This window comes from Bos mutus, chromosome 20 (genome assembly GCF_027580195.1).
Source record: "Bos mutus isolate GX-2022 chromosome 20, NWIPB_WYAK_1.1, whole genome shotgun sequence".
Taxonomy (NCBI): domain Eukaryota; kingdom Metazoa; phylum Chordata; class Mammalia; order Artiodactyla; family Bovidae; genus Bos; species Bos mutus.
The window spans coordinates 10,502,778-10,522,733 of NC_091636.1; the positions used below are offsets into that span (position 1 = coordinate 10,502,778).

General features: G+C 46.1%; 1 protein-coding gene across 1 annotated transcript; it reads left to right on the forward strand.

Moving 5' to 3' along the window:
• The first annotated feature begins 2,522 nt into the window (after positions 1 to 2,522).
• On the forward strand, positions 2,523 to 13,403 carry ISL1 (ISL LIM homeobox 1). Its single transcript, XM_005893274.2, has 6 exons — positions 2,523 to 2,780; positions 3,617 to 3,806; positions 6,495 to 6,754; positions 8,556 to 8,842; positions 10,053 to 10,220; positions 12,235 to 13,403. Exons 1-6 carry the CDS (start codon positions 2,753 to 2,755, stop codon positions 12,349 to 12,351), a joined length of 1,050 nt encoding a protein of 349 aa, XP_005893336.1. The 5' UTR covers positions 2,523 to 2,752; the 3' UTR covers positions 12,352 to 13,403.
• Positions 13,404 to 19,956: the final 6,553 nt, after the last annotated feature.

Below are 19,956 nucleotides of genomic sequence, written 5' to 3' on the forward strand. Positions count from 1 at the left end.
CTTAAAGAAACAGGGGAATAATCTGTGACCAAATTTGAATCTCAAGGTGAAGGGAAACAATAATGCCTGCTATCCTAACTTTGATTTTAATGCAAAATGTATTAGCAACACACAGACCTCTGGAGTACATCCATCGTGGAGCAATGTAACTATTGGGTTTCTTCAGATTACTCCCTTTGCCAGACGGTATCTTCTGCATGATCTTTTTACCTCTAACAGCTTAAGAACTTAAGAAAATACTACTTATTTACAGTAACAGTATGGGCTGAAGAAAGAGAAACACTCGTTGTCTTCATTATGATGAAATTGCCAGTTACTAACGCTTTTCCTCCAAGCCACATACCAGGTTTTCTTTTTGGACTTGCTATCATCAGCACTAATTCTTTAGTGTGTTTAGTGTGTGTGTGTGTGTGTGTGTGTGTGTGTGTGTGTGGTTGAAGAAGGATGGATAGTGAGGGTGCTTTCTGGATCTCAAATATAAGTCATCAGGCTTCTGGCAGCGTCCGTTGTTTAATTCCATGTTATAAAGGTGACATGATGGAATATGATTGGTTAAAATTCTCTATTTACTTTCTGGGGATATAGTACCTTTTGAAAACAAAACAAAACTAAACTAGTGTCAACTTGGTTATCTGTACAGGAAACATGCCCATATACTGGGACGATTTGCTTCATGTGGTCATTATCAGCATCAGTTTTACCAAAGCAGCCTGACAAAAGACTCCACGCATTTAATACCGGAGACACTAGAAAACTATGAGCAAAAAACAAAAACAGTAACATCCTGCCCCCCACCCCCAACCTGCTAAATCTATCAACATCTAACTTTCGATTTCACACACCCACACCGATATAACTTATAATAGAAATAGAAGGAATGAGATCCAGTTAGAAATTTTCCTTGAGAGAAAACAAAAGCATGTTCTTGGTAAAGCCCCAGCCATATCACGAGGAAATTCACCGTCTTTGCTTCTCTCTGCGCTCTGGAGAAGCATACTGCTGTAAACCGAGCCACTCAGGCCGGCGGAGGGCTCACACCTCTTATCGAAGGCTAGATCTGACGAATGATACAAAGAAAGGAGTTTCCTAACACACCGGGTTTTCTCAAGGCAATGAGACACCGAAATTAAACCTACTACTGCGTGCATTTGCGGAGCTTTTCAGATAAAACTGGCAGTCACACTAGATAAGGAATCAATGTTTAGAAGCTTTTGGAGATGCGGACGCGGGGGGGGCGGTATTCTTCGTGGCCTCCCTGTGACTTTGTTTTGGAGAGACAGTAAGATATGATGGAACATGTAAGAAATTATTCAAGAGGGTTACCGGCGAGTTGAAGTCACCATTCTTCTCTCTCCAGGTTGTTGCTCGAGATAAAATGATAAGGTAAACACAGCCGGTGAAATGAAATAGGTATTTCGCTGTTCTTCTGTGTTAGACCCCTCCCTACTCAGGCCCTTAGATTGACGCATTTTTAAAATCTCTAGAGACGTGGAGACTTGTCCTTACAATGATCTACACACCACCAGCTAACTGTACACAGTTGCTTAAAAACAAAAGGCAGGAGACCGGCAGAGAGAGGAATCGGATAGGCGTAATAGCTTTACAAACTTTAAACTACTGGAAGACCACTTTGCACTTAGGCTTCGGGTTAGTTCTAGAGTTAAACTGCAAAGCAGACCCCGCGGGTCCGAAAGAGAGAGAAGTCCGCGGAGTCAACTTGGTTATACCTGTGCACTTCCAACCTGATTCTCCGCTTAGGTAAGAAGCGCCCCTTTACCCCCACCCCGCGTTTCTGGAGATCTGAGGTAAGGGGTTTACGGGGTACTGGGGTAGCAGCAGCGAACAATTCCTCTGGGTCCATTCATCCCAGAACCAGCGTCTTCCCCTAGGCAGCTCCCAGCGCGCCACGCGCAGAAAATTCGGGAACTCACCCGCCCTGGCAACCAAGCCCGGCCGGGCCCGGAGCTGTGTGCCAAAGCGCGCGACCAAACCGAGACAAACGGCCTGTTCCAAGTCGCCCTTTTCCTAAAGTCCGGAAGGGTCCTCGTCATCTAGAACACCTACCCACCAGCCTCGCCACCAGAGGCGGAAAAGTGAGCCCCGCGCGCAACGCGGCCAGCCGGACTGCGGGGACCCCAGGAGCGCAGGGCAGAGGAGCAGCGCGACAGGAGGCGAGGGCGCTGGCGGCGCGGCCGGCTAGGAGCAAGGGGGAAGGCGGGGCGGAAGGAGGAGAAGGGAGGCCAAAAGCCAGGGCCGCCGGAGCACCGGGGGAGAGCGGTCTGAGCCCCGAGCGAGTCGCCTCGGGAGCCCTAATCCTCTCCCGCGGGCTTGCAGAGCGGTCAGTGGCGCACCGCGGCAGCGAGGCTGAAATATGATAATCAGAACAGCTGCGCCGCGCGCCCCGCAGCCAATGGGCGCGGCGCTCGCCTGACGTCCCCGCGCGCTGCGTCAGACCAATGGCGATGGAGCTGAGTTGGAGCAGAGAAGTTTGAGTAAGAGATAAGGAAGAGAGGTGCCCGAGCCGCGCCGAGTCCGCGCCGCCGCAGCGCCTCCGCTCCGCCAACTCCGCCGGCTTAAATTGGACTCCCCGATCAGCGAGGGCGCGGCGCAGCCGGGCAGCGGGCTCTCTCAGCCTTGGCAACCCCAGGGGCCACTGTTTCCCACTTAGCCACAGCTCCAGCATCCTCTCTGTGGGCTGTTCACCAACTGTACAACCACCATTTCACTGTGGACATTACTCCCTGTTACAGATATGGGAGACATGGGAGATCCACCAAAAAGTAAGAAGCGATTTTACCTTGTGGGGCTCGGTGTGCTGTTCTTGTGCGGGGGTCTCTCAGGCACGGGTGCCAAGGGCTCTTCGGAGTTGGAGTCATTGCTTGGAGAGAGAGAGAGAAGGTGGCTTTTTCTTGTTGCCGCCACGCCTGCATGCTTGCTGTCGGTTCCGATCTTCGGGAAACTGATCGTACCTTGTGTTTGAATTCGCCTGCGAGTGTCCTCCAAAACCTTAGCCTTCCGGTGCTAAGCGGCGGTTTTCTCCTTGGGACTCTGGAGCTCTCCGAGAAGGTTATTCTGTTGCAAAGATCTGCCAGCACGTACAATACCCGGAGATGTGAATTAGCATTAGACTTGCAAAAGAGAACGAGTGACAACTGTATTGATGTCTGCTCTTGCTAACAATATCCAGTCCTATGTGCTATTTAAGAGCGTGTTTCATGGAAAATATAGACATCCCTGCGTTCACTTAACGCTTCTAGTCAAAACCTTTTCTTTGACTTGACTTATCCATAATCTTTCCCAATGATTATGGCAAAGAGGGAGGAGGGAGGGAAAAGAAATACAAAATGAACGGGTTTGATTGCGTGCTAGGCTTGCAAATGCAGACTATTCAAATCTGCATTTTATATATATTCCACCTCCTTTTAAAAATGAGTCAAGGTTTTGATGGCACACTTCAATTACCATCCCAAAGTGCAATACTCTTAAAAAAAAAAAAAGAAAGAAAGAAAAAAAAAAAAACTCCCAGAGTACGCCCTATAAGAGAACGACACTAAAAGTGTGTTTATCTCTGTAGGAAGTAAACGGTTAGTCAATCATGTATTTATTTTCATTTCAGAAAAACGTCTGATTTCCCTGTGTGTTGGTTGCGGCAATCAAATTCACGATCAGTATATTCTGAGGGTTTCTCCGGATTTGGAATGGCATGCGGCATGTTTGAAATGTGCGGAGTGTAATCAGTATTTGGACGAGAGCTGTACGTGCTTTGTTAGAGATGGGAAAACCTACTGTAAAAGAGATTATATCAGGTACGCCATTTATACCGTTTACTTAATTTTGTGAGAGTCCCCTTCCTCTCCCCATTTATTTTGTGTGGCTTTGTCTTTTGCCAGAGTATGCCTTAATGGGTACTAGCGTGCAGAAGTTACCCCTGTAAATGTAGTAAATTAAACTATGCTGTTCATTTCACTTTTCAGGGGGAAAAAATGAGACTCAATAGTGGTTTTCATAAATAACGTGGTCTGAAGCTTTGTTTAATTGCTCTTCGAATTTGTGATGCTGAAATTATTTTCCTGTTACCCTCCCCTTTCCAAAACAAACTTAAAAAATTCAGGATGAATAAGTTGGGGTTTCTAAACTTTTTGAAAGGTTGGATTTTATTCTGTTATACATTGTTTTTCCTTTTTATTTTAATTCAGTATTTTATTAGTAACTTCCAGATTCTTTGAAGACGTCAATGCAATAGGTAAAATAAAAGTTTGACCTAGGCATGTTTAAAAGTGTACTTTGCAAGAGCAAATAGAGGTGTTGCCCTTTACTTTTTGGGTAAGGGATCCTGCTTGGAAAATTTAAAAACCAACTCAAATATTCTCTGTAAAAACCACTGGGAGATTTAATCTTTTTAAATATTAACCCTTTGGTGACATCTGACTGTCTTCTTATCTTATCTGAGCTGATGAACTAGACAGAGCAGATCAAATTGCCCATCATCTGTCTATGAACAATCGGTATATTTAGATAATTGAACAGCTTCCTTTCTCACATTAAAATCTGGTAACTGATAAAATGAGCGAATTGCCCATACTGACAAGAATAAAATCACATAAGGAACGTCCTGAGTTTTTTTCTTTCAATTTATTTTGCATCTAAACTTCATGCATTGCCAATCTCAAATTTTCTCAGACTTGTGTATACAAATGTCAGAAAATTTATTTTCTGCCTAAGGAAGGAAGTAGAATTTCCAAAGAAAATATTATTGTTTTAAGAACAAAACAGAAGAGATAACACCTTCATTATTACGTTGAATAATAAAGAATATTATCTTTAAAAATAAATTGTCCAGTGGCTATTAACAAGTAATTAGCTTTGGAAGTTACAGAGTTTATGGAGCTGAGAACTTAAAGTTTAGTTAGGATTTAAGTATGTAGTTAACGATTTTTTTTTTCTACTCACTTGGTGTTCAGTATTTTTTCTTATTTTCAAACCATGAAGTGGATAGCATAATTTTAATAGATAAAGGTGAACAGTGCAGGGGGGGGAAGTTTATAAATACTTCGGTGGTGGGAGAGGAGAATGAGAGCAAAGAGGGGAAGTGGGGAGCTGGAGGAAGGGGGAGGGATTTTCCCAATTGTTTGGTCACAGGCAAGGTAAAGTCCTCATCCTATGAAATGGCAGATCTCACATGGAGTAGGCGGAGGGAAGGAAAACTTTTGAATCTACCTTCTAACCTCTGACAAATGAGCCGTTTTCAATTGTTTACTTGATTGGTGTATGAGCTCCAGATTCTGGAGAGGGGGCCATTGCTCCTGTGGGGGTCGTGTTTTGCTCAGCTGTATTCAGACCTGCATGTGCCTAATTCTGCATACATGCTTGTGGAAGGAACCAATTGCTTTTACCTTTTCTTCTCCACTCTTTCAACTGTGTGTGTGTGTGTGTGTGTGTGTGCGCGCACGCTTGCCCGCGTGCAACTGTGTGTATCCCTTTGAAATCCTGTAGTTTTAAGAGAACAGAGAGACCGTTGAGATTTCCCAAAACCTTTCTCCCCTTGGGGGAGCGAGGTTCCCCCCACTGCCCCTCTTTGTCTGGGTCTTTGCCTCTCCTCCATTCTCTCTGTTTGTAGGAATGCCCCCTCTCTGGTTATGTGGAGAGGGGGCCAGGGCAGGGCCTCTAGATGAAACCTACAAGGATTGTCTGTTGGTAAGGAAAGGTGAGCTGCAAGGAAGACTTTACAAGTGAGTCTTTTCATTTTTCTGGCAGGTCAGAGTTCTCAGACAGACAGAAATAGAGGTAGATGTTTCAGCGACTGGATAAAGATGGAAGGAACCCAAGCAGATTTAAAAAAATTAATGAGAGGAAGAACAGAGAGGAAACTTTCTGGTAACATTGTTGCCTGAGGAAAAAATCTTTAGCTGGGGAAACAGCAATGGGCTCCTGATCCAGAAAGGACTCTGGAAACCCTCAGAGGTTTCATTTTGTTCTAATGCCTGTGCATTTGTGTATGTTTTGTGGGGTGACAATCTCATTGCCCAACCTCATTTTCTTTTGAAAGGAGGATGCAGGTTGCAGTTTTAGAGATGTTTCTAGCAGCAGAAATTGGGGGATAGGAAAATGTGGGACCAGTGGCTCCCGGATTCACCCCGGGATTCCTTCCTGCCAAGAGGAGCAAGAGCCACCCGGGTACTGGTCGCTGGAGCAGCCGCCCAGGCTTCCAGCACATCAAGCATTTCTCTCTAGTTTGGACTGGGCGTTCTCAACTAAGAGGTACAGACCGAGACACAGAGGTTCATAGGCAAGGGAAACAGAGCGGGAAAAGAAAGAAATCTAATCGTTTCCATCCTCCCATTCCCAGCTTGCCTGCTAATGCTGATTTCAGTGTCTCAGGGAGTTGTGGCTGAGGTCGCCAGCGACCCTAGACCCGGGGCAGCGCCCGCCTTAAGTGACTCCCTCTCTTTGCTTCCCTTCCTTCCCGGCCCGCCCCCCATCCCACTCCCGCGCAGGTTGTACGGGATCAAATGCGCCAAGTGCAGCATCGGCTTCAGCAAAAACGATTTCGTGATGCGCGCGCGCTCCAAGGTGTACCACATCGAGTGTTTCCGCTGCGTGGCCTGCAGCCGCCAGCTTATCCCCGGGGATGAGTTCGCGCTGCGGGAGGACGGGCTCTTCTGCCGCGCCGACCACGACGTGGTGGAGAGGGCCAGCCTGGGCGCCGGCGATCCGCTCAGCCCCTTGCACCCGGCGCGGCCGCTGCAAATGGCAGGTACTCCTGGGAGCTGAGGGAGGCCCTCCTCGGGGATGCCGGTGCCAGGCGAGGCCAGCGCCGTGCCGCAATCTTGGGACCCACGCGGCAGCCGCTGCAGCTGCCAGTTACATGGAGGGTTCTAGGTGCGGTTTGCACAGTGCTTCCCTCTTTTTGCGGCCAGCTTCAATGCACTCAGTGTCTCCCTTGACTCGCCTGGCACACCTACACTACACGTCTGTGTGTCTATGTGTGGGTGCCCGCGAATGTACACCACTTGTGCACGCATGTATACACACGCCCAAACAGTACTTCCAGTTCACCTTGGCCTCCAAACCGTGGCTTTCTGACAACGGGCTTCAGCTTCCCTCCAGGTATTCTCTGCTGCTTCCTAATTAAAGGGGTGGAGCTCTGGGCCCCTGGAGCTTCCTCCTTTAACCCAATGAAGGAAGCTTAAGTCAAGTTAGCCCCTCAATTCCTTTTTTCCTTGCCAACTGCCCCGCGGCTGCCGCGTGGGTCCCAAAATATTTTTGAAGTGTATCTTCATCCCTTTGTGAGACAGGGGACCTAAAAAGATACAGTTTTAATAATTGCAAACCTTCGCACAGAGCCGTCATTTAAAACTGTCAACAAGCTAATCTGCAGTAATTGCCTTTTAAAGGGAGCCTGCCTCTTTAAACTGTTCATTCTACTTGATTTGGTGAGAATTTCATCTTCGGGCCTGTTGCTGTGACACCGAGTTGACCTCATAGGTGTTGACCTGACCCCGGGGGTCCTGGAAAAATGCAAGATTTGTAACATACAGATCTGAGGGCCCTTGGCCCAGGAAGGAGAGTAGAAATAGAACAGGGTTGGCCCGGAGTGGGGGCCACAGGTAGGAAGGCCGACAAAGTTTCCAAACCTGCTTTCCGGTCTTGAATGGAACTGTCCGGTGTATAATCCGCCGGGAACCCTGGTGGTGAAAAATCTACAGCTCTTCCCCCTCTGCTTTTCTGGCAGAATTCTCTTAAGAATTCTGTCAGGGGGATGGGAGGGGTTGTGACTTAGCTTGCGGGGAAGCCAAGCCAGTGGTGGCAACTTCTGTTAGTGCAACCTGGGCTCTGCTGTGGAACACGTAGAGTATTGGGAGGGGGTCAGGAGCATACCCCAACTGTCTTTTCTCTAGAGGCCGGGCAGCTCTAAAGAGTATCGGTTTTCCTTTTTTGGGGAGCAGATAGCATCGGGAACCATCCAGGTAGATTTAGTAGATCCAGGTAGAGTACGAAGGATCAGAAGCTGGAGAGACAGCCGAAATACCGAATTTCTTTATCCTCTTGACATAACTGTCCTCCGGGGACTGAAGTTCAACGCTCTCCGGCAGAATTCTTCTCCGCCTTAGTTGCAGACATCCCACGGGGGTAGTGTCTCTCGGTGTCACTGGGTGTTCTGCCTTTCCTTCCCTTGCAAGGCCTGTGGGGGGGGGGGAATCTGGGCCCCTATCTGAATCCTAGGAAAGGCGAGAAGGGAGGAGAAACTAGGAAGAACGATGCCACCCTTGCTGTGAACCGGGAGACAGAACCTGAGAGATGCGCCCCTTTGCTAACCCCGCCGTGTTGACTCGAGCAGGGGCGGAGGCCGCTTTCTTGGGTCCAGACTACTTAGCATTGACCTCTTAAGATTAGAGAGCGAGATTTCATTCTCCTTTTACGTCCCGCACCCCTACCTCTGCCGCCTCTGCTTTGTCTGTCGAGGTCGCAAAGCGCTGGCCATTGTCCCATTTTCCCGGGATCAGCGCGGGCAGGCGGGCGGCCGGCCCGCGCTCACTGCGCCCCTTGCCCCGCAGCCGAGCCCATCTCCGCCCGGCAGCCGGCCCTGCGGCCCCATGTCCACAAGCAGCCCGAGAAGACCACCCGCGTGCGGACTGTGCTGAACGAGAAGCAGCTGCACACCTTGCGGACCTGCTATGCGGCTAACCCCCGGCCCGATGCGCTCATGAAGGAGCAACTGGTGGAGATGACCGGCCTCAGTCCCCGTGTGATCCGGGTCTGGTTTCAGAACAAGCGGTGCAAGGATAAGAAGCGGAGCATCATGATGAAGCAGCTCCAGCAACAGCAGCCCAATGATAAAACTGTGAGTGGGCCTGGGCCTGGCAGGGGGCTTGAGGAGGCCTGCGTGCTGTCTGCCCAGATGGGTTGGCTCTCTCCCTCCGGCTTCCGAGCAGGAGCTGGCCCTGGCGGCCCCTCACTCCCACCCGCACCCCGGGGAGAGGCCACTGGCCCCGGCCTACCCGCCAGGGCCCCAGATGCTCCCGGAGGCCCCTCTTGCGGGTTGGAGGCCCACCCGCCCCCAGCCCACATGGGTGGGCTCTCCCGCCCTTCAATTTCGCCCCCTTGCCCCATCCCAGATCTAGAGGGGCAGTCGCCCCCACCGTGAGCAGAGAGGCCTTGAGCTGGTTTGCCAAAGTTGTGGTTGTCAGTTCCTCAGACACCCGAGGGGAGGAAGGGAGGAATCCTTGCTTTCCTATTTAATCCAGGGTCACTCTGGGTGCCCCTTGGTGGGAGGCCTGCTGCAGAGCCCCCAGGCCAGGAAAGTCCCCAAGGTGACCCATGAAAATAGGACACCCTCTGCTCCAGGTCAAGCCCAGGTCTCTAGAGATGTCAGGCCCCTGGCATCCCTGGGCCGGGACAGCACCCACCAGGCAGGCCTCCTGGTTAAGTTAAAGAGTTTTTTTTTTTTTTTTGGCTTTTCCTTTTTACTGCTTAGGCCCTATTTTTAAATGCCATAAAACCTGCTGTCATTAAATGTGGCAGACCAGCCAAGCCTGGGCCAGGGCACTTTCGAAGTTGGTTAGTGCATAACAGCACAATAGCTGCCAGACCTAAATGCTTGGAAGTGGGGGTTGGCTCCCAGAGAATTGCCTGGAGAAAATCTAACCAAAAGTCTGATTCACCGAAACTGCCCAGAAAACCACCGTGTCTAGAGGCTGAAGGGAGGCCCTTCCTGCTCCAGTTTTCTGCTGAGATGCTGTGGCTTGGGAAGGCAGACAGGGGAAACTGAGATGACTACTGAATATAAGGGGAAAGAAGAAAGTTCAGACAGAATTTCACTTCCTAAGGTTCAAGCATAGCTAATAGCTCAGCCCACAGAAGCAGAAAAACAAAACATAATAAAACAAAACTGAACCCTGGCTAATATCCATAGGTGCAGCAGATTAACTGAGTCAATAAAGGCAACTATATAGATAAGATAATACCAGGGTATATTTGTTTAGCCTGCACAGACAATGGAGGGAGGGAGTTTGCTCATTAACATGTTGGGTTTGGGGGGTGCCTATTCACAGAATATCCAAGGGATGACAGGAACTCCCATGGTGGCTGCCAGTCCGGAGAGACATGACGGTGGCTTACAGGCAAACCCAGTGGAGGTGCAAAGTTACCAGCCACCTTGGAAAGTACTCAGTGACTTCGCCTTGCAGAGTGACATCGATCAGCCGGCTTTTCAGCAACTGGTAAGTGTCAGCTCCCAGGTTGGGGAGGCTGAATGTCCAAAGAAAGGAGATTCTGATCAAACTGTCACACAATTAAAGGTTCTGGGAGTATGGAGGGGGCCACTCTAGCCCCAGGGTTGGGGAGAGCCTAGGGAGGCCTGGTGGAAGGAAGGAATGCAAGGAAAACAGGCCTCTTGTGAGTCTATTCTATGAGACTTCGTAATGTGACCATTTACGTTGAATTTTCTATCAGTCAGGCCTGCTCTTAGAGATTAGCTTCAAGGTACCTAACTCACTAGACACAATGTGGGAAGGGGTGTACTGGGTTGCAGCATCATACATCTCCAACTTGTAGAGTCAAAAGGGACATTAGAGATCACCTTGGCATTTTGATCAGCAGCTAGTAAATATACTCCTTCCTCAGCTCCTAGAAAATGATCTTGTTAAGGCCCTAAATCAAGGTGATTATAATAATAATCAGTGTTGTTATACATAATCAATTTTATTATCAGTGGTTAGCGGGCACCCATATTGCAATTTTCAAACCTATCAATAAAGAGTTCAGTTATTCAGAGATGTGACTGATGCTTTTTGTAACTATATCCCTTTCTGGGACTGTATCTTAATCCAAAATGTTGGACTGCTTAAACATTTTTTTAGGGTATAAGTTCAAATAGTATACACAGTCATATTCTGTGCGGCATGTATAGCAAATGGAATCAGAGTTCTATCAATCGGATAAGAATATAAAAGCCTCTCTTAGCATTAATGTTTTACACATCCAGAGAAGAGAAAATCAACTCACCTTTCATCTACAAAAGGCTTAAGGGTAAAGATAACTAAGATTATTAAGTGTATGTCCTTGTGTTATGACATATGTTCATAAGGCTTTTTTTTCCTTAAATAATAAACAGCCCTATAGAATCTTGTTTTATAAAACATGATCCATCATAAAAACTTGTTCCCTTCTTTGAAAATAAAGCTTGAATTGAGGTTAGTATTTTACCCTCACATTTACCTGGAGGGCATTTTCTTTCTTTGTGGCAACAGTTGGGTTATGGACCACAGGCAGTGCATTAAAGGGCTTGGCCCAGGTGTCTGTTTGCAAATGGGCCAGTCTAAAGGAGGCGAATTTGAAAAGTCCCTTGACCGTCACAGGGGGAAAGTTCAATAAGGTAGGAAGAAAGGTAGACCCTGGAATTAGGAAAAAGAGCTGATTTTTAGTGTCACGTTAATCTTGCCAGTTATTTGGATCATAGAAGGCAGGTAAGGGGAGGTTTCAGGGCAGCCAAGTGTTTGCACCTTCTGAATCTTTAGTGTCAGCTGAGAGCAGCCAAAGAGTGGGGCGGGGGCGGGAGTGTTGAGAGCAGAGTGGAGAAGAAGGTTTACAACAGCAACACAATACTTTGGACTTAAGAGAAGGAGCCAGATATTTATAATATGGGTGACGTTATAATATATGGGTCTCCTCTTGGAAGGAAGAGCCTGATTGAAAGAGAAAAAGAGGCCAAAGGCAGCAGGACCAACAAGAAGGAAGAAAGCCCCTGCTGTGAACTCTCTGAGGAGTTAATCATTGTTCTCTGGAGCCTCCTCTGAATCTCCCATCACAGGATCTAAGCGTTGTGTTATGGATTTTTCAACTGGAGAAGAGAGGCTTTGATGCCTGGAGACTGAGAACTCGCCTGCTCCCAGGGAAACATGTAGCCGGCAGGATAATTTTATTTTCAGCATGCATGGTAGAGTTGCAATGCCATTTTACAGTGGGAAACACATTTGTTCTTAAATAATTTAATGCAACATAATGTTGGGAATTCAGTTTCATTTAAAACAGAGATCTCTTGGAAGATGGGAAAGTGAGAGGATTTCTTCTCATTTTTTTTTTTCCTTATAGGTTTTCTTTAAGCCTGTTAAAATTCAATTATATGTGCAGATATCTCTATATCTATCTGTCTATACACACACACAAGACAAGTTTATAATCCTTTTGTGAATACGATCATAGCCTCCTTTATTCATGTCTCAACCTTCTATGCAGGTTAATTTTTCAGAAGGAGGACCGGGCTCTAATTCCACTGGCAGTGAAGTGGCGTCGATGTCCTCTCAGCTCCCAGATACACCTAACAGCATGGTAGCCAGTCCAATTGAGGCATGAGGAACATTCATTCAGACGTATTTTTTTTTTTCCCTGTTGGAGAAAGTGGGAAATTATAATGTTGAACTCCGAAACAAAAGTATTTAACGACCCAGTCAATGAAAACTGAATCGAGAAATGAATGCTCCATGAAATGCACGAAGTCTGTTTTAATGACAAGGTGATATGGTAGCAACACTGTGAAGACAATCATGGGATTTTACTAGAATTAAAACAGCAAACAAAACCCAAACCCAACATAACGCTATCCAATGACCTTAGGAATACTGAAAGAAAAAAAAAAAAAAAGACGTTTTTGAAACGTAGAGGATTTATATTCAAGGATCTCAAAAAAAGCATTTTCATTTCACTGCACATCTAGAGAAAAGCAGAAATAGAGATTTTCTAGTCCATCTTATTCTGAATGGTGCTGTTTCTATATTGGTCATTGCCTTGCCAAACAGGAGCTCCAGCAAATGAGCAGGAAGAGAAACTGGCCTCTTTGGCTGAAAGAGTCCTTTCAAGAAGGTGGAGCTGCTTGGTTTGCGATGTTTTTAGTTGACTTTAACAAGGGGTTAATTGAAATCCTGGGTCTCTAGCATGTCCTGTAGCTGATTTCTTTTTTCCTTTTGCCCCTCCCCCCTCTTTTTTTTTTGAGATCCATCCTCTATCAAGAAGTCTGAAGCGACTTTAAAGGTTTTTGAATTCAGATTTAAAAACCAACTTATAAAGCATTGCAACAAGGTTACCTCTATTTTGCCACAAGCGTCTCGGGATTGTGTTTGACTTGTGTCTGTCCAAGAACTTTTCCCCCAAAGATGTGTATAGTTATTGGTTAAAATGACTGTTTTCTCTCTCTCTGGAAATAAAGAGGAAAAAAGGAAACTTTTTTTTTTGTTTGCTCTTGCATTGCAAAAATTATAAAGTAATTTATTATTTATTGTCAGAAGACTTGCCACTTTTCATGTCATTTGACATTATTTTTTGTTTGCTGAAGTAAAAAAGAAAAAGATAAAGGTTGTACCGTGGTCTTTGAATTATATGTCTATTTGTTTTGTCTTTTTTTTTTTTCTTAAATATTATGTGAAATGAAAGCGCCATATGTAGAATTATATCTTCAGGACTATTTCACCAATAAATGTTTGGCATAGATAAATAAATAAATGCAATGATCCAGGGTCCCTCTTTTATATGTTTACAAGTTAAGTCATTAAAATGTCTGAAATTAAGGACTGCATGTGAATGGGGTAAACGGACATACAATAGGTGTGATATTTTATTGCAAATAGTTAAGGTGGAGCTTGCAAATTTGCATTTCAATAGTTGGGGAAAACTGGTCGGAAGCTTATAACTCTCAGCTGTGATAATGTTATTGGCTTTTTAAAAAATATCCTCAGTCCTGTTCCCCACCTTTCTTTCCTCCTCTTTTCTTGCCCTACCCTCCATCCTATCCTATGCCACCCCACCGAAAATAGGAAGAAGGTCCTGCTTAAAAAGGATTTTGATCGAGTCACTATTTTTACCTTAGAGTGCTTTCTACCAAAGTCGCCTGCTTAGGATTATTGAAATGACCCATATTTCAAGTATAAGCTCTTGCTAAAAGAGAGGCTTTCTGCCTAGCCAGTGAAGTATGACCATTATTTACCAGTGGCGGCTGTCAGCCGATAGAGAAATGCTGCTTTATTTGCACAGAAGACCAGGCCAAGAGAGGGGAGTTTTCTCACCAGTTCCCAGACGAGCCAGCGTGGGTCCTTCCTTGCCTCTCCCTCCCACCGCCGCTTCCAACTCGTTTCCTACGCGCCCCCTCCCCTTCTCTCTCCCCCGACTCCGACCCCCCAGACCTTAGGAGGGTGACGGGTTAGGGTGGAGAAGCGCTGCGGGGGCTCGGTCGGGAACTGCCTTTTATGGGCAGGGGTCCGCGTAGCGTGCTCCGCCGCCCCGTCGGCGGTCTGAGTTTCGTGGACGTGCGGGCTCCACACCTTTCCCGCTGGCATTGAGCCGTAGCTCCTGTGCTAGAGGCAGAACCTAGGGACGGAGAAATGGCCCTGCTCGAAATCAGCTGGCTTCTCGGTTCGTTTGCGGGTATAGAGCCAGGATTTGGGGCTCCACCCTGTCCCCTCTGCTCCCCCCACCCCGCCACCATGATACCCTGGCTCTTTAGAAACGGGATGCATTTGTACGCACGAGTGTAATGCCTTTTTAAACATCTGACAACTCGTAATAAACACGAAAGCTAACGTACCCTCAATCGTGTGTCTCTGGCGTGCGCCCCTACGGACCCTTGGCGAGTGGGGCATGCCCGAGGCTGGGCTGGAGACGGAAGAGCCCCGCGGCTCCCCACCTCTCAAGTCGCTTTCACCCTCTCCAAATCTGCCGCAAGTCGGGAAACGAGCTTCAATTAGGCTTTTGTTTGGCCTCGTTCTACATAACGGGTTAATTACAGGCTCTAACGTGGGGCAGAGAGAAAACAAACTTTGCATTGAAAATGCTACAGTGCATTAGACATGCCCGTTGATTACTTTGATTGTTGTGTCTAATTCTTGACAGAGGGGTAATAATTTGGCCGGCAGTAATAATGGCTTGTAGTCGTCTGTTGAGAAAAACACGAGTTATGTCTTATCTCACAGGGATCGAGAAAGGCTCCCCCCACCCCCCCACCCCCCCCCCCTTTTTTTTTCTTTTCTTTCCTGTCTCACTCCTCTGTCTCTTGGACCAAACTGGACTTTTCAGCTTCCCATTCACTGTTCCTATTCACCTGTCTTTTCGATTTTAATTTTTCCTCACAGTCATACCTGGGATATGTGCAAGGATGGCAGGTACAACATGAATCTGGCGTCAGGAGCCCAAAGTTATCCATTGCCCAGGCCCTGGTTTGAAAACTGTTAAATCCTCTTCCCCAGGCATAGCCTTTAGTAGACACTTGAAAACCTTAGGGCTTAGAGACGGGGGAATTAGGAATTGAATGCAGTGGAGGTACTTAAGTGAGGCACACATCTTTGTGATAGATTTTCATACTGACATTTATTTCTAAGATTAGGTGTGTGGGGTGGGGGGTAAGGGGAGATACTATTGTATCTCCTGTGTAGATATCTGTCTATTCTGAAGTCCACAGCTCGAATTTAAGTACAGTAATTTGTGAGGGAAGTGTTGAATGATTTTGTTTCACTTGGTAGATTCAAGATATTTTCTGCCTGTTGGCTGAGAATGGATTGACTGGTCGATAGCGTTCCAGTTCTTGTATTATTCATATGAAAGGTGTGTTCCCTTCTAGACTCCTCAGCATGTTCTCTAAAACGTGTAGCTGAGATGTCTTCTTGTTTGCAAACCATCTTCAGCACATACTCTCCTTTTCCCTGCACACCTCTGGAGACCGAGTTTTGAGTGGTGCTCTTCTAATGAAATTCCTCCTGTTTGCCATTATCTTTGATTCTCCCTCCCCTTATTACTCTGAATTCTTCCTTCTGGACATTATGACTCATTTCCTCTAGCTTCTGCAAGCTAAAATTGAATGCAACCAAAAAACATCCAGGACACTCTCCTTAAATCAGAGAATCCGTATCAACATCTATACTCAAAACGACTGGATTTTTTTTTCTCCCTATTGTTTCAGAGCAATAACATCCTGTATGACAGTTTACTATATCTGTCTTTCCCTTGCATCAAATGGACCTGGGTTTTCTTACTGTTTAGAAAGAAGGTCTTCTCAAGTTAGAATCATACTTAAAGAGATTTTTTTTTCTAGGTTGAAATAACACTTTCAGTTATTTGAGATTCTGTGTGGGTGTGTGTACCCATTTCCCAATTCATAACTTTTTTGGAAGTCAAGATTTTGTGATGGCCTGCTGCTCTTCACTCTGATCAACTTGTTAAACTCATCTATTGACTTCCTTTCTGGTCTGTCTTACCTTTTGACTAAAAGGCATAGTGTGCTTTTTAAGGTACCTCAAAGTACTTGATATTTTTCTAGCACCTTGAATTTTTAACCCTTAAAAACAGTCTTATTGAAATCTCTTTTTAAAGTCCCATGTGGATTTTCCCTTTTCTTAAAAAAGAGGGGAAAAAAAGTAAAACTAGGTCCAAACCACCAGAAGAGCTAAATTTGGATGAAACACAGCCAGTTTGGGTCTAATCTCACCCCTAATACAAGTAAACTATCTGAGCAGAAAGTACTTATTTTCTTATCTGTAAAGTTCAGTTTATTTCACTTTTGTAAAGGAGATTTATAATCCAAATTATGCTTGGGTTCTATTCATTAAAGACTATTTACTTCCTCACTGCTAATCAACAATTAAAGATTATGTCACAACATGGCAAGTCAAATTTTCTTTGTGGGCACTGGGAGAAAGGGAGAGAGGATTTTTTCTTTTCTTTTATGTTTTTGTCTTTAAAGTGTTACTTTCAAAAATGACTCCAAATCCTGAATTCTCATTAACTATTTAAAATAAAAAAATTAACTTGTACAGTGTGGGTTGGTGTTTTTAAAGTAAAATGCAAGTAGTTAATTCAGGGCGCTGGCAGCCGATTCTGTTTACTGATCTTTTCTGATTGTTGTTTTCTTGATAACCGAGCAAGCCACTGAATGGCTGTTTGAGCCCAGGCGCCACAAACATAAACTTCACAGCTTACAATGTCCCAAGTCGTGATGGAGGATCTCTCCACACCTCCCGGAGACTTCTGAAGTGTAGACAGAGAAGTTGGTTCACGGGAAGCGAAAGAGGGGGAGGGGCGGGAGGGGAGGCTGCTGAGTGTTTGCTGGGAGCATTGTTACTATCACGTCCTTTAATTTTTATGGCGCTTAAGCCGTTGGCTCAGAGAACCCAGTCTCTGTGCATTGGAGAAGCCAGGCTCTCCCAGGAACCCCACTTAAAGGCTACTTGATTCTTTTAAATTTTTTACAATTTATTTTGCAAGTCTTTCTGCATAATTATGCCTCTGCAAAAGCGCTCAGCAATGATAAGCAAAGCATTCTGAAAAGAAAACCATTCTCCCCCCAAAAGAGGATGCCTATGATTTTGGGGGTGGGGGGGGTGGGGCATTGGGGTAGGGGATTGTGGGGTAAGATTGCTTTTCACCAGGTGGGAAGAAAGGCACCTTAACCTGAGCTTTAGGACAGCCCCAAGCAGAGATTCTGCTCAGCCCCTCTGCATGCCTAGGACCCTCTTTCCCTTCCACTGAGCAAAAATTGGTGCTCATTTTAAGGCGATGTTATTTGTGGATTTGATTGAATTGCAACTTATTTTTCCGGTCTTTCTAGGGGCTTCTCCCCACTGGTGTGTTTCTCACCTCCAGAGAGCAGGGCAGAGCCGGGCTGCACTCGGGTTTGGGTGTTAGGAACGGGAGTGTGTGTGTGTGTGTGTGGTGGGGGGAACCCGACACCGGGACACCGGTCTAACCAGCCCTGTTTCTCCCGCGGGCAAGCCAGCCCTTGATCCCTTAACGTAGGGACAGTCGTGGCACCGGAGAGGAAAAAAGGGTGTTGCTGGCCCCGTCTCTTTCAGGGGTTGATCAGGTTGGCAGATCTGGAGGGCTAATCCAAACAAGGCGCTTGACTTGTGAGGTCGCGAGTCTAGACAGAGCTGGTGGCTCGGCGGCTCCTTATCTTTCCCTGGAATCAGCCGAAGAGGCGCTCCCCGGGCCACTGCGCCCGGCTCGCCCCGGCCGGAGCCACCGCGCGGCGCAGACGGCACAACAAACACAGCACCTGAGGCTTTACAGCTCGCTTTATTGTTTAATGGGGAGGGCCGCGAAGCAGTCATTTGTTTTCTCGGCCCCCGAGCCGGGCAGTTCTGCGTGGCGGCGGGCCTCGGACGCCGGGTGGGGGGCTCGCCAGCCCCACCGTCCGCTCGGTGTCCTCGGGCCCCCGCGCGCGCGCGGTGGCTACCCGGGCCCGAGGCCAGCCGGAGACCCCAGAGCTGCCCGCATCTGGATCTGAACCCGGGGAGTGAGGGGTGGAGGGGCTGTGGGAGAAAGCTCAGCGTGAGTGTCCTGGACTGCTCCGGTATCTCTTCCTGCTGCCTGGAAATGACAGTTTTGCGCTATCACCACTTATGGTCTTCGGGGTCAGTGGGCTCTGACTCAAGGGTGATCGATAAAAACATTTAGTTCAGTAATAAGCTTCTCCCCCCGCCCCCCACCATGTACCGAGAAAGATGCGTCACCATCTTGGACAGGGTGTCCCTGAGCGGCGAGCGCCCTTTCTTTTCCCAGCAAGCACAGAAAGTGGCGTGACTTTCTTGTGTTTTCGTGACCACTTCACTGGGCACACCGTGGAATCCTGCCTTGATCGTCCAACTGGCTTCCACCACAGAGCGGCTAACACTGCCGTCCACTTGGGAGCCGGGGGACCATTGGGAAAGCGCTTGCCCTTTTCGGAATGACGAATAACCCAGCTTGGGGATTTATAATCCAGGATTTTGTGGCTTGTATTTCAAATTAATTGAGTACGATTAAGTTAATTATAATTTTGGTCCTTCCCTGTGGCGTTTTTCTCTTGTTACAAAAAGAAGGGAGAGTTTCTAGTTACATCTGGCTACTCACTATTCTAGTTTGCAAACATTGTACGTGTATATGTGTCCTTGGCATGGAATAGATAATACTGCCTCTGTTTAAAAACTAACCATCAGTGGAGGTCAGGAAAATTGGTTATGTGCTTCACGTGATAGTAATACAGACAACCCCATCTCCCAGCTTTAAGGTAGATGAGTTCACATCATGTTCTTCCCTGCCTGGTCCCAGTCTCACCAAAGTGTCAAATGAAAAAAGACAAAACTCAAGTTTTCCTGAAATGAAAGAATTTCCATAGGGAGCTTTAAAGAAAAATTTTTTTATTTCTCCAGAAAATAATCCTTAACTGTAACTCAGGCACTGACTTTCCTTTTTCTCATGGGTAAGAATTGCTGTTTATTTTGAACTGTCACAAATACAAGTGTTGTTTGAAACTTGTTAAACTTAGCAGGTATATGGAGATAATACTAGACAGGCCACTGAATATGATAAGGTAAAATATGGTGGGAATGAACTTTTAGGGGCTATAAAGGAATTTAGTTTTTCCCAATAGTTTTTCAATTAATCTCTTCAAAATGTTTCAACTATTTTTTCACATTTCTGTAATATCATACAGTAAACAGTTGTTCAAGGTGCATTAAAGACATGACTAGCAAAATGCTACTTGTGCAGGTACTGGTCTGCAGTTATTTTGCGTATAGTCTCAATTAGTTTTAGATAAGTTTTTTTACCTTTAGTAAAAAAAAAAAATGCCCACACTTAGTTAAAAATACATTTTGTCTTAGAAATTTCAACAATTACTTATTAGATCAAATATTGATTTGTTTTTATTATATACAGGAGGTTTGTTGTAAAAATAGGTTTAGCATACTAAAAGGAATATCTGACTTTGGGAGAAAACGATCAGGAAATAGAAAAAAAAGTTATATTTGGGATGAGAGCGTATATTACTTTGAAACAGTATATTTTAAGCAATAAAAGAGAAAGTGCCTGTTGGCCAAATAGTTAAAATCTCATGTTAAATTCACAGACTATAATTGATTGTTATTTGAAATTATGTAACAGTTGTCCAAAAATTTTTGTTGCGGGGATATAAGTTCTCAAGAAGAAATACTTGAAATA

What these genes read in the sequence shown, in the direction of transcription:
- ISL1 (XM_005893274.2), top strand. Translation starts at nt 2,753, where the DNA reads ATGGGAGACATGGGAGATCCACCAAAAA. An exon ending in GCGGCCGCTGCAAATGGCAG is followed by an intron (nt 6,755 to 8,555) that starts GTACTCCTGGGA and finishes CTTGCCCCGCAG; the next exon opens with CCGAGCCCATCTCCGCCCGG. An exon ending in AGCCGGCTTTTCAGCAACTG is followed by an intron (nt 10,221 to 12,234) that starts GTAAGTGTCAGC and finishes CCTTCTATGCAG; the next exon opens with GTTAATTTTTCAGAAGGAGG.